Raw genomic sequence first — 14750 nt, forward strand, 5'->3', positions numbered from 1 at the left:
ACCTGCCACATCTCACAGTCAGAGCACTGCACCCCTCTAATTGACATTGCGTCAATTAATTACTTCTCTCTGAGGGTCACAATCTGTGGAATTCACTATCTGAGTGCGGTGAATGCCGGGCAGTAAATTTGAGACAGATTTATAATCAGTCATGGGTTGAAGGTTTATGGAGAATGGACAGGAAAGTGGAGTTGAAGCTGAGAGGTGGTCAGCCATGATCATATTGAGTGGTGGAGCAGGCTCGAGGGCTGAATTGCCTACTCTTAGTTCTTATATTTTGCATTTATCTTAAAGACGCTACTAAAGTCATAGTGAAATGTTAGGCAATTGAGGTGCTGAATGAGCTAAATGGAAAATCATAAGGCGGTGGTAATGGCTGTGCTTAAAAGTTGATAAGTCACTTGGACTGAATCAGATGCACCTGAAAATACAGAGGGAAGGGAGGGTGGAAATTGTGAAGACACTGGCCATAATCTTTTGACACAGGGATGTCGCCAGAGGCCTGGAGCATTGAAAATGTTTATTCAAATAAGCCCAGAAACTACAGACCAGCCCATGTAACCTCAGTGGCAGAAAAGCTTTTAGAAAGGATAATTCGGGACAAGATTAACAGTCACGTAGATAAACGTCGACTAATTAAGGAACGTCAGAACGGATTTAAGGGCAAGTCATATTTACCTAACCTGGTCGATGTTTTTTGAAGCAGCAGGAAGTTCCTCCCAATATACCAAACAGTTTTGTTATGGCCCCAGTATCGTCAGTGTAGAAATTAAGATTTAACTATTAAACTCCAAATTTAACATTCTCTCGGGATTATAAAACTGCGGGTGTCCTCAGTTCTAATAAATCTTTCGTTTCTTCTACAACCTTAAGGCTTTCACAACTCAACCTTGGTGCACTAATCACGACTTCCTGGTGGTCTTTTCTCGTGTTGGCGAGGGGGGGGGGGGGTGCATGCTTGCGTTTCACTAAACTACTCAGCTACTGCACAAACTGAAATTTAACCGTACATTCGCAAAACAATGAATGTGGAAATTATCATAACGCGGAAGGGAAGATAACGTACAAAGACTTGCTTCGGGACCAACCAAGTTTTTTTTGGGAAAAAAAGTTTAATGGACAGCCACTTTCTGATTGCGATCATCCGACTGCAACGAACATCCGAAATGAAGCAATTTTTAAGGGGACGCTGGAAACACAATTATAATCGACTCATTATGTTTTAAATAGTTAAGGGCACGGTTACAGCCCACGTCAGCAAACCATGTCCGGATTGAGTTGAATTTCCTCAAACGAGGCCCAGTTCAGTGAAATGTGAGGAAATACCCGTCCAAGATCCGGTTAACTTTCCTTCAGCAAATGAACGATAAACCGCAATGAGAGGCAAAAGCATAAATATCAAAGTGCTCAATATTTACCGCATTTAATAAGGGGAAGAGCCAGAAGAAGTAAACCTCGGCAGCCATCTTGAACCACCGAAAGCCCCAGACCAGGAAATGTTTCAGCTCACCCTGCCTGAGGGAAAATTATCACACAGTACTCAATTTAAAATGCACATTCCGAACTCGCCGATTTAACAAATTAAATATTTCGGAGGAAGTGGATGGGAGGATTTTTCGTCGTCGCCTTTTGGATCCGCACGTTTCACAGGCGGACGACGCAAACGACTAAAGCAAAATTCACGGTCGATGGCCACGGGGCTGGAAGAGGAGGAGGAGGAAGTTGAGATTGACGTGAAGGCGGACCAATGGGGGCGGCAGAAGCCGCCTTCCATGTCAATCGGGGGGAGTGCGGCGCCCAATGAGCGCGGGAGGGCGGATCCCTCTCTCTGTGTGTGTCGGCGGCGATGGGGGAAGTGGACGGAATGCGCGCGCGCGCGGTGTTTGGAGCGCGCGCGGGCGGAGAGGGGTTGGCGTTTGAAGGCAGCGGCGCGCGAGGGGAGGCGCGCGATGGGGCGCGAGGCGGTTGGCTGCGCGCGAGGCGAAGGGTAATCAGACGCCGAGAGCGTTCAGCCTGGCGAGCGGATCGAGGCCGGCGAGAAGCTCGCAAGAAAAAGATCCCTTCACACACCCTCACTTTCCGCCTGAGTGACACCGACGATGTGCCTCACAGCAGTGGGAAAAATCCTCACCTTTTCTCGGCGCTGGTGATCCCCCCCCCCGCCCGACCCTCTCTGTTCTTGAGGGGGGTGGGTTTCCTTCAAACGCTTTTTTTTTTTAAAAAACCCCCTCTCCGCTGGCGTTATGTCTTGATAATTTCATGGGGCTTCTAAGAATTATCATGCCGCCCAAATTGCAGCTTCTCGCCGTTGTGGCGTTTGTCATCGCAATGCTGTTCCTGGAGAACCAGGTGCAGAAGCTGGAGGAATCTCGGGGGAAGCTGGGTGAGTCCGGACGATAGTGTGTGAGTGTGGGGAGGGTGGACACCCCGCCGAGCTGGGTCGCAATTCAGAATGTCGACAGGCTTTCTTATTCTTTAAATGTACATGTTTGTGTGCGTGGGTATGAGAAGAAGACCCATTTCCCAATCCCGAAACCATCCCCCTGAACGTCGCATGGCCCCTAAAGCAGCTGCCCTGCCTGAACAAGTCTTGTCCCTCTTTTGTCAAATGCTTATCGTGAAACAGCAGCTGGCACCAGGGCTAGGCCCATGTTGAATGGCTGGAGCATTTGCTTCCTCCCTACCTACCTACCCAAAAATTTAGAGAAAGTAAATTTTACCTTGCCTTTGGGAGTCTCCGTGCATTGCCATTTAAATGGGCAAAAAAAAAAAGCACTGGTCTAGATGGGGTTTGTTGCAATCGCTGTGCAACTGAGTTGTATTGACTAAATCACTGATTGTGTCTGTTGCGACTTCGAATCAGTGCACATATTGCATACATGTATGCTCTGATTTGTGTTTTTTTCCCAGTAACCCCGCAAGTTTAATTTGCAAAAGCGGGATGGTTGCAGTTCGGCTAGTCGCTGTACCATTGGGAATTGCGCCCCATGCCATATTACTCTACACTGTGCGATTGTATTTTTAAAAAAAAATGCTTGTTCAAGGTACTTGCAAAGTGGAATGATAATTGTTTGAGATGTCTCTGCTCAGCTGGCGGGGGCAATGAATTTTAGCCCAAGAAGGGGAACGTCTAGAGGGTGGCTGTGAAATGTGAATTAGTGAACATTTAAAAAAGATAATTGAGATGGCCTGGAAAATTGTATTTTTTTTTTAATGTAACCAAACGTTAATTGTCAAATTTAAAATACTGTGCTGAGCAATTAGTTATGTTATTTTAATAATTAATCCAAGAGCCGGTGCAGACTCGATGGGCCGAATGGCCTCCTGCGCTGTAAATTCTATGTAAAAAGATGTTGAGGGGGCTACTGACATTTACTGTGCAGGTATTCCTTTAGAGTTGAGTGCAAAATCTGTTTATGGGTAAATGCAGATGATCATGAACATACATTAACTAACATGTTACCGACCTAGAAAATCAGTTGTTAAAATATTTTGTGACTTGAGACAGGCCACCAACATTAATAGTCAATAATATACAGTTCCAATTGAACCATCTCGGGGAGGAAGGCTGCAGAGACTAGGAGCTCTACTTCAAAGAGGGAAATTGTGAGGGAGTTTTTACTCGTCACATTTGCATCCCTTCCCTTACAACAACCAATTTTGATATTGGGAGGAAGTCACTGGTTTGGACTAGAAGTGTTGCCTACGGTGTGAGGAAGATGAAAATTACTCGAGCGGAGAATACAGTTAGACAGGAATTGTATCATTAAGAAAATGCTGTCTTGTTGAGTAATTTAACTTTAAAGAAACACCGTTTACTGTGTTGGTTCTGAATAACTTGGGCACTTGGTTGAATAAAAAATTACTTGATACTCAAAGCATCAATTATGATACTTAAACAAGACACATGAAAGGTAATGGCCCCAAAGGTAATTCAGGGTAATGTATTCTGTTGTCCCTTCTCTATGATTAATGCGGAATTTTCCTTGGTGTCTCAAACGAATATTTTGCTTATTTGTATGTTATTCTTAGAATATTGTTACAGCAATGCTCTTGGAAATGGCAAGGAATCCCAAGTTTTTCATAACAATTGATTTGAACAAATTTCAATGAAAACACCATATGTGGTGGAAACCGTTAATAATGAGCATCAGGAAATTAGTTTACCATTCCTGTAACCAGATCTCTGGCTTCCTATGACCTTGTGATTTGCCGGAGCTTTGTTCTTTTTCTGAATTTTTGTGTTGGGCTAAATGGTAGCCAAGTATTTCGCTCCTAGTCATGTATGCAACACATTTATGCCACTGACTTTTAAATTATTCCATTATTGTTTTGCAAGAAATTGACATGCAAGGTACAGTTTTATAAATGATGTTGAACTGCTACAGTAAATGAATGGTTTGTCATTTTTGCTGAAGTTCAGTCCTATGCTACAAGGTTGCTTTTGGTTTCTGCACCTTTTTTATGGTTTGTGACGAGGACGTTTGACCAAATGTGCAAAATCACTCATACTCTGCCCCTCTCAGGAGTTGCACTTCCAAAAAATAATTTCAGATGCGAACAGCAAGGCAATCCATGTGAATGCCATTTTCCGTTTACTGCGTGGTCGCTGTGCAATCCTTTATCTTGTGGGGTCTATCGTTTACTCTGTGAATGTTTATTCATAGCAAAACAATGGTCTCATCAGTCATCAAAAAACTGACTGCAGAAAATTAGATATTTATACCTTTGTCTTCGGTGTCGAAGATTGGATGGAATGCTGTTGTGCATGCTTGTTTGCTGCAGTACTGTGCTGTCTCATTTTGAACTGACAGTATTTAAAATTCTAGAAAATAGTGAAAATAATGAGTCATTTCCATTATTAATAAGGAATCATTACCTTCAAAATGCTGTCCTCCAGTGCATCAGTTCCCATTTGCTTTAACTATTGTTGTGGTTCAATTGCTAATTATTGTCATATTTTCAAATGCTGAAACTTAAGATTTATTGAGGGGATAGAGTAAGCAATAAATCTATATTGTTTTATTGTTAGAAAAATCTATATATTTTTAATAGATATCAGTAGGTTCTGAGAGTCATTCACTTTACTTATAGTTGTTACTTTTGAATTGGTATAAATTTAGTATTTCAATATTTTGTGTCTATTTGTTAATTACTAGAAGTAATTTTGTTATTAGTTATTTAATTCTAAAAAAAATAGTATGAAATCTAAAATTATAAGTATGAAATCTGCACTGTGAACAGGAATCTAGGTTAATGCTATCTGAAGTGCATTTTGTTGGAACTGAAATCAATTTTTCTGCTGGGAGCAAGATGAACTATTTCCAATAGTTATTTATCTAGCCTGTATAAACTCTTTCTTAATCAGAAGCTTATTTTTGATAAAATTATGTTTTAGCTGCAAATTTAATTCCTCTAGTTACCAGGCAAGAATATATTTATGTGTTCATTAATACAAATTAGTCTTGGTTTGGTTTGTATTACATTTTGTTTGCAAATCTTTTCCTAAGGGCCACCTTGAAGCAGAAGGACATATTTATATAAATATAAAAAAATCTCAAAAGGGCTTTACATCGAATGCAAAGGATAACATTTAACAAGGAATAGCTAAATAAAAGGGAGTCTGTCCATCACAAAGCAAACTGAGCAGCCTCAGTTGGGTTGTGGAGGCTTGATGGACTAAATGGTCTTTATTCATGTCATACTTCATTTGCCAGTTTCCCTTTTTGAAGAAATATGTCTCGCAGTTTTCTTTTTCTTTTCTCTGCTTGTAAGTTGTTTGATTAGAATTTTTGTTTGGCTATCAATTCTGGTATCCATTTATAGAAATGTTCATGTTATGTCGAATTTGTCAGTTTCCCTTCTGAATGGCCTTCGATATTCAATGAGAGATGGATAAATTTCTGTTCCAACAATAAATTCGAGCATGTTTTACAGTAAAGTTAATGTTAGGATTTCAACAAATCTAATGGTGAAATCTTTGTTCCATACCCACTTGAATGGCCAAAATATAGCGGTGTGAATATGTGCTTTGTCTTAGAACAAAGAACATAGAAAATTACAGCACAGGAACAGGCCCTGCGGTCTTCCAAGCCTGCACTAACCATGAACTAAAAAGCCCTACCCTTCCGGGGGCCATATCCCTCTATTCCCATCCTATTCATGTATTTGTTAAGATGCCCCTTAAAAGGCACTATCGTATCTGCTTCCACTATCTTCCCCGGCAGCAGGTTCCAGGCTCCCACCACCCTCTGTGTAAAAAAAACCTGAGGAAGGAGCTGCGCTCTGAAAGCTAGTGATTCGAAACCAATCTGTTGGACTTTTAACCTGGTGTTGTAAGACCTCTTACTGTGCCCATCCCAGTCTAACGTCGGCATCTCCACATCATGTATGGAAAAAAAATCTTGCCTCATACAGCTCCTTTAAACCTTGGCCATCGCACTCTAAACCTATGCCCCCTAGCAATTGACTCTTCCACCCTGGGAAAAAGCTTCTTGTACTGTACCTTACGGCATTTCATTATGTTAAAGGTGCTATGTAAATGAAAGTTTTCTTTGTAAGTTTTGTCAAGACAAACTTTGGTAAACATTTTAAGTTGAAGGTGGCAGAACAAGTTGATAACATTCGCAAAAAAACATACAGGTTGCTTGTTACAGGGTACAAAAGCAAGGAAGTTAAGTTAAACCTTTATAAATCACTGGAATTAGACTGCACTGCCCAAATAACCCAAGGAAATAGATTCAATAGGAGCCTTCAAAATGGAATTGAATATCGAGTTGAAAAGAAAAATATGTTGTGGGGAAGGGTGGATAGAAATCAATTGAGATAAGTGATCTGTGTTATATTCAGTGATAAAATATTGGCAGTCATGAATATAACGATAGTCGTAGTACAAGTACTCTCAGGTGCTGAATTAAGCGTATATCAGAGGATAGTCATCTCGGCGTGATTTGTATCATTATCTGTCTTTATAATCCTATGACAGCATTCATGAGCAATGGCCCAGATGTTCTGGTCTCTGGGCAGTTGGAGGCCATATGCACCTCGAACGATGCGCTATGTGACCCCTTCGATGTCCCAATGCAAGGATTCCATGGGAATTGCCGGGGAAGTTTGAACTTCCAACAGGCATTGTTCCTGTTCCCCAGGGCCCTCTGGAAAAAGTCTCCAAATGAGCCGGAGACTTTAGACTGTTCAGACTTAGCTACCTGGATGGTTAGCAGGAAATATTCGATAAGTGAAAACATAGCCTGACGCCTGGTAACTACAGAACTGACCCCCCAATTACTCTCACTTCCTCCCCTACCCCCTCCCTCCCCCTGACTCAGTTCCACCACCCTCAATCCAACCTGACTAGTCTGCATCACCCAATGATAGAATTTTTAAAATCAAGATGGAGAGTGAAGTAGTTGATTCAGAGACCAAGGTGCTGAATCTTAATAAAGGAAACTATGAAGATGTGAGACATGAGTTGGACTTGATAGATTGGGGAGAGTTACTTAAAGGGATGATAGGGGATAGCCAACGGCAAACATTCAAGGAACGCATGGAGTAACTGCAGCAAATGTTCATTCCCATCTGGCACAAAAGCAAAATGGGTAAGAGGGCCAATCCATGGCTTACAAAAGAAATTAGAAGTAGTATCTTATCCAAGGAAGAAGTATACAGATTGGCCAAGAAAAATAATAGGTCTGAGGATTGGGAGCAGTTTAGAATTCAGCAAAGGACGAAGGGATTGATTAGGAAGGGGAAAATACAGTGAAAAGTAAGCTTGCAGGGAACATAAAGACTGAAACTAAGAGTCTCTACCGATATGTGAAGAGAAAGAGATTGGTAAAGAATTTCTGTCTGTAGGCCCCCTACAGACAGAAACAGGAGAATGCATAATAATGGACAAAGAAATGGACGAGCATTTGAATACGTAGTTTGGTTCTGTCTTCATAAAAGAGGACACAAATCAGATACCAGAAATGTTGGAGAATGAAAGGTTTAGTGAGAGGGAAGAACTGAGGAAGATCAATATGAGGAGAGAAATTGTGCTGGGAAAATTGATGGGATTGAAGGCGGATACAGGGCCTGATAATCTGCATCCCAGAGTGCTTAAGGAGGTGGCTCTGGAGATAGTGTCTGCATTGGTGACCATCTTCTGGGATTCTATAGACTGGAACAGTCCCTGCAGATTGGAGGGTAGCTAATGCCACTCCAATATTCAAAAAGGGAGGTAGAGAGAAAACAGGGAATTATACACCAGTAAGCCTAACATCGGTGGTGGGGAAAATTCTTGAATCTATTATCAAGGACTTTATAGTGGAACTTTTAGAAAGCAGTGGCAGGATTAGTCAGAGTCAATATGGATTTATGAACATAAGAAGTAGGAGTAGGCCATCTGGCCCCTCGAGCCTGCTCCACCATTCAATGAGATCATGGCTGATCTTTTGTCGACTCCGCTCCACTTTCCGGCCCGACCACCATAACCCTTAATCCCTTTATTCTTCAAAAAAACTATCTATCTTTATCTTAAAAACATTTAATGAAGGAGCCTCTACTGCTTCACTGGGCAAGGAATTCCATAGATTCACAACCCTTTGGGTGAAGAAGTTCCTCCTAAACTCAGTCCTAAATCTACTTCCCCTTATTTTGAGGCTATGCCCCCTAGTTCTGCTTTCACCCGCCAGTGGAAACAACCTGCCCGCATCTATCCTATCTATTCCCTTCATAATTTTATATGTTTCTATAAGATCCCCCCTCATCCTTCTAAATTCCGACGAGTACAGTTCCAGTCTACTCAACCTCTCCTCGTAATCCAACCCCTTCAGCTCTGGGATTAACCTAGTGAATCTCCTCTGCATACCCTCCAGCGCCAGAACGTCCTTTCTCAAGTAAGGAGACCAAAACTGAACATAATACTCCAGGTATGGCCTCACTAACACCTTATACAATTGCAGCATAACCTCCCTAGTCTTAAACTCCATCCCTCTAGCAATGAATGACAACATTCCATTTGCCTTCTTAATCACCTGTAAACCAACTTTTTGCGACTCATGCACTAGCACACCCAGGTCTCTCTGCACAGCAGCATGTTTTAATATTTTATCATTTAAATAATCCCTTTTGCTGTTATTTTTTTGCTTTACCACTCATCTTAGTGTCGTCTGCAAACTTGGACACATTTCCCTTGGTCCCCAACTCCAAATCATCTATGTAAATTGTGAACAATTGTGGGCCCAGCACTGATCCCTGAGGGACACCACTAGCTACCGATTGCCAACCAGAGAAACACCCATTAATCCCCACTCTTTGCTTTCTATTAATTAACCAATCCTCTTTGGGGCAGCACGGTAGCCTTGTGGATAGCACAATTGCTTCACAGCTCCAGGGTCCCAGGTTCGATTCTGGCTTGGGTCACTGTCTGTGCGGAGTCTGCACATCCTCCCCGTGTGTGCGTGGGTTTCCTCCGGGTGCTCCGGTTTCCTCCCACAGTCCAAAGATGTGCGGGTTAGGTGGATTGGCCATGATAAATTGCCCTTACTGTCCAAAATTGCCCTTAGTGTTGGGTGGGGTTACTGGGTTATGGGGATAGGGTGGCGGTGTTGACCTTGGGTAGGGTGCTGTTTCCAAGAGCCGGTGCAGACTCGATGGGCCGAATGGCCTCCTTCTGCTCTGTAAATTCTATGAACTCTATCCATGCTCTTTGCTTTCTATTAATTAACCAATCCTCTATCCATGCTACTTTCCCCTTAATGCCATGCATCTTTATCTTATGCAGCAACCTTTTGTGTGGCACCTTGTCAAAGGCTTTCTGGAAATCCAGATATACCACATCCATTGGCTCCCCATTATCTACCCCACTGGTAATGTCCTCAAAAAATTCCACTAAATTAGTTAGGCACGACCTGCCCTTTATGAACCTATGCTGCGTCTGCCCAATGGGACAATTTCCATCCAGATGCCTCGCTATTTCTTCCTTGATGATAGATTCCAGCATCTTCCCTACTACCGAAGTTAAGCTCACTGGCCAATAATTACCCGCTTTCTGCCTACCTCCTTTTTTAAACGGGTGCCACGTTTGCTAATTTCCAATCCGCCGGGACCACCCCAGAGTCTAGTGAATTTTGGTAAATTATCACTAGTGCATTTACAATTTCCCTAGCCATCTCTTTTAGCACTCTGGGATGCATTCCATCAAGGCCAGAAGACTTGTCTACCTTAAGCCCCATTAGCTTGCCCATCACTACCTCCTTGGTGATAACAATCCTCTCAAGGTCCTCACCTGTCATAGCCTCATTTCCATCAGTCACTGGCATGTTATTTGTGTCTTCCACTGTGAAGACCGTCCCAAAAAACCGGTTCAGTTCCTCAGCCATTTTCTCATCTCTCATTATTAAATCTCCCTTCTCATCCTCTAAAGGACCAATATTTACCTGAGCCACTCTTTTTTTTGTTTTACATATTTGTAGAATCTTTTACTATCTGTTTTTATATTCTGAGCAAGTTTACTCTCATAATCTATCTTACTCTTCTTTATAGCTTTTTTAGTAGCTTTCTGTTGCCCCCTAAAGATTTTCCAGTCCTCTAGTCTTCCACTAATCTTTGCTACTTTGTTTGCTTTTTCCTTCAATTTGATACTCTCCCTTATTTCCTTAGATATCCATGGTCGATTTTCCCTCTTTCTACCGAAGGGGAAATCATGCTTGACAAGTCTGTTGGTATTCTTTGAAGTTGTAACCAGTACAGTTGACAAGGGGGAGCCAGTCGATGTGCTATACTTGGACTTTCAGAAGGTGTTTGAGAAAGTCCCGCATAACAGATTATTGTGCAAAAGTTAAGTGCATGGGATTGGGAGAAGCGTATTAAGGTGGATAGAAAACTGGTTGGCAGCGAGGAAACAAAGAGTAGGGATTAATGGGTCCTTTTCAAATTGGCAGGCAGTAACTAGTGGGGTGCCACGGGGATCGGTGCTGGGACCCCAACTATTCACCATATATATCGATGATTTGGATGAGGGAACAAAATGTAACATCTCAAAGTTTGCAGATGATACCAAGTTGGGTGGGAGGGTGAACTGTGATGTGGATGCAGAGTGTCATGTGAGGGTACCTTTAAGAAATGGATGTTTAAGCAATGTACCTTTAAGAAAACAGTGATGTCAGAGAGTGGATGGAGCTGAGCTCAGTTCAGCCATTTTGAAGTTGCAGTTTGAAAGAGCTTGGGTGTGTCTGTGTTTTGCAGTGAGCTGGATTTTCTGTGATCTCTGCCATGAAAGACTATCTCTGGATCATTTGGGTGATTTAAACTCAATAGTAAAGCCTTTAACCTGATGTGTTTCTGTTTAAAGGTGTTAAGTCTCTCTTGGATGTTGAAAGGAATAACTGAAGGATTATTTAGTGTTGGAGTATTTTCGGGGTTATCTTTGAAGTAAGGGGTGTTAAGAGATCCAATGTTTATTTAAAAGGGTTAAGTTGAGTTCATGGAATAAACATTGTTTTGTGTTTAAAAACCATTTGTCCATAATTGCTGTATCACACCTGGAGAACAAGCCGTGTGCTGGGAAAAGCAACAAATAGCATTAAAGGTTGAACTCAATGATACATTTTGGGGTTCTGAACATGCCTTGCCCATAACAAGAGAAACTACAACATGATCTGGACAGGTTCGGTGAGTGGGCAAATCAATGGCAGATGCAGTATAATTTGGATAAGTGTGAGGTTATTCACTTTGGAAGCAAAACAGGAAGGCAGATTTACTAACTGAATGGTTGTAAATTGGGAGAGGGGAGTGTGCAGCGGGACCTGGGTGTCCTTGTGAACCAGTCGCTGAAGGTAAGCATGCAGGTGCAGCAGGCGGTAAAGAGGGCTAATGATATGTTGGCCTTCATTGCAAGAGGTTATCGAGTACAGAAGCAGGGATGTTGCTGCAATTATACAGGGCCTTGGTGAGGCCATACCTAGAATATTGTGTGCATTTTTGGTTTCCTTTTCTGAGGAAGGATGTTCTTGCTCTCGAGAGTGTGCAGCGAAGGTTTACCAGACTGATTCCAGGGATGGCGGGACTGTCATATGAGGAGAGAGTGACTGGTTAGGATTGTTCTCGCTGGAGTTCAGAAGAATGAGGGGGGATTTGATAGAGACTTATGAAATTCTAACAGGACCAGACAGGGTAGATACAGGAAAGATGTTCCCAGTGGTGGGCGTGTCCAGAACCAGGGTCACAGTCTGAGGATTCAGGGTAAACCATTTCGGACAGAGATGGGACATTTCTTCACCCAAAGAGTGGTGAGCCTGGGGAATTCATTACCACAGGAAGTAGTTGATGCTAAAACATTGAATATATTCAAGAGGCAAATAGATATAGCAATGGGGAGAAAGCAGGATTAGGCTATTGGGTTGGATGATCAGCCATGATCGCGATAAATGGCGGAGCAGGCTCGAAGGGCCAAAAGGCCTCCTGCATATCTATGCCTGACATCCAACTTCCCTGCCCTTCCTCCCTGGTCTGACTTGACCAGCACCCACTCCCCAACCCTCCCAAATCCCTCCACCAGCACATCCCTGACCTGACGATATCCCATATCCAACTACCCCACATGACTGACCTGACTATCCTCCACCACCTGACTTGACTGCACATCTGACCCAGCTACCTACTCACACGCCTGCCTCCCTCTTTGGCACTGTAGCTTTTCAAAGAAGCTTTGGGATATTTAAACTCTTACTTGCAGAACAGCTGGTACTGTTAAAAGGAGGCCTGGTTTCTGCCCAGATTCTCTCCGCTGCTTCTTCCAAGGATTCCACTGAACACTTGAGTTAGTTCTGCAGGACCCTTGTAGGAAGACTACCCTAAAGAATTGGAGGAAGGGAAGTGCTTTTTGTTTTGCTTGTTCACGTTCTGAAATTGGGGTTCTGATCCTGAATGGAACATTCGGGCTTCCATATTAATCGGTGGAATATTTCTCCAACAGTGAGATTCTGTAAATTTGTACACAGTGGCTGGATGCTTGCCATTTTGTTTTTCAGAGAAATTAAGAGCTTACATTTGGAACGAACAATGATGTATATTAATTTGCTGATGCATTTCCAGCAACTTCAGGACATGACTGAACAGTTTGCTGCAAATTTACTTTTGCATGGTGGCTCCCATGTACATGTTTATGATGTTTTCAGCTGAATAAGAAGCACATTATTCTACTTCATTTGGATTATTCGTATTGCATAGACCTTGAATTTAGTACAGGTGGAGTAATTTTAAAAAAAGGGATGAATGCTGTTCTTTTTTATAACCTGCAAATGAGAATTAAAATTTTCGCTTTTCAACATTGATTTCCAAAATGATAATCCTGAATTAGCCCAGTCACAGAATATAAAAGTGACTGGAGGGGAACATCAGTATCTAGCTGTACAGATAAACTAAAAGTATTGCAGATTGTGGTATATTAGTCAACCTGACATTTGAGATTATCCCATTTTTCAGTGCCAAAATATATGGCCTTGGTTATAGGTCAATTCCCCCATTCTGCAGCTAGTAAATGAATATTTAGGGTAATGTTCACATTAGGAGTTGGCCTTAATCTTTCAGCTTGGAAAAACAAGTTTGGGTTATACTCAACCTTAGAAGCTGGCACAAGGGATCAAGCAAGCAATATGGATTGCATGGCGTTAAAGGCACAGAGTGCAGTTCGCACATGAATTCGCGTGCAAAATGAATAAAGTATGAAGCAGGTTTCAAGCTACAAGTTGCACCATTTGCAAACTCATCAAATTAACTGGGCAGCACGGTAGCATAATGGTTAGCACTATGGCTTCACAGCGCAAGGGTCCCAGGTTCGATTCCGGGCTTGGGTCACTGCCTGTGTGGAGTCTGCACATGCTCCGGTTTCCTCCCACAAGTCCCGAAAGACATGCTGTTAGGTAACTTGGCCATTCTGAATTCTCCCTCGGTGTATCCGAACAGGCGCCAGAGTGTGGCGACTAGGGGCTTTTCACAGTAACTTCATTGCAGTGTTAATGTAAGTCTACTTGTGACAATAAAGATTATTATTATTAACAACTGTGCTGCTCTGAAGGAATTCAGCGTTCGTGAAAAACCACTGATAGAACGGAAGGAGGAGGAATCCGTCCTGAAGAAGATCCCGAAGACCAAATTCACCATGTGAAGAGCCAACAGTTGACCTTGAGAAACTTGTATCGGAATGAGCCTTTGAAAGGAGAAACTTGTATTAGAATGAGCCTTTGAAAGGGGAAACTTGTATTGGGATGGGCCTTTGATAGTCATTAGAATGATTATGCTGTCACCAGAAGCAGTGAAGTGCGTGTCACCACACACTGAAGTGGACCAAATCAAACTCTTGAGCCCAGCAAAGATTTGAGAGCAACAGCTGGTTGATGAATCTGCTTAATTAATTGAAAATGTCAAATGTTGTGGCACGGTGTGTGCTGTTTGGTTAAATGAGATTGCTTTTGGAGTTGGGTGAAAAATGGAGTAAGGGTTAAGTTGTGAGGGCTAAGTCGTAATTTAACTTAATTTCAGGGCTAATTTCAAGCTAAATTAGTTTAACCGAGTAACTAAAAGCTGTTTCGATTGAGTGTCGTTTAGTTGCATTCCTGAAACAAGCCAGCTGATTCATTCCCAGCTGTAGCTGGTTAACTGTGTAACTAATTTAATCCAGTTTCCAAAGCATGTTTTTGAAGATGGAAAAGGAGGCCACAGTGCTGCTCTTTCTGCATGGTGAGTGTTGCTTGGCTAAACAAGAGTGT

The 14750-nt window shown here is 42.4% G+C and overlaps 2 protein-coding genes across 3 annotated transcripts in view; one reads left to right on the plus strand and one right to left on the minus strand.

The window, feature by feature from the left end:
* The window catches only part of selenof (selenoprotein F), an 86657-nt gene extending 85013 nt beyond the window's left edge, over positions 1–1644 (minus strand). The window contains exon 1 of the mRNA XM_072510444.1: positions 1419–1644. Coding sequence (XP_072366545.1) covers positions 1419–1466 — 48 coding nt within the window. The 5' untranslated portion in view covers positions 1467–1644. The remainder of the gene's footprint in view (positions 1–1418) is intronic.
* Positions 1645–1931: 287 nt separating this feature from the next.
* LOC140426092 (heparan sulfate 2-O-sulfotransferase 1) overlaps positions 1932–14750 on the plus strand; it is a 273815-nt gene continuing 260996 nt past the window's right edge. The window contains exon 1 of one of the 2 annotated variants that reach the window (XM_072510440.1): positions 1932–2383. In XM_072510440.1, coding sequence (XP_072366541.1) covers positions 2260–2383 — 124 coding nt within the window. In that variant the 5' untranslated portion in view covers positions 1932–2259. The remainder of the gene's footprint in view (positions 2384–14750) is intronic. The other variant, XM_072510441.1, reaches the window with a different exon arrangement.

The sequence above is a fragment of the Scyliorhinus torazame genome, chromosome 7 (assembly GCF_047496885.1).
Source record: "Scyliorhinus torazame isolate Kashiwa2021f chromosome 7, sScyTor2.1, whole genome shotgun sequence".
Lineage (NCBI taxonomy): Eukaryota > Metazoa > Chordata > Chondrichthyes > Carcharhiniformes > Scyliorhinidae > Scyliorhinus > Scyliorhinus torazame.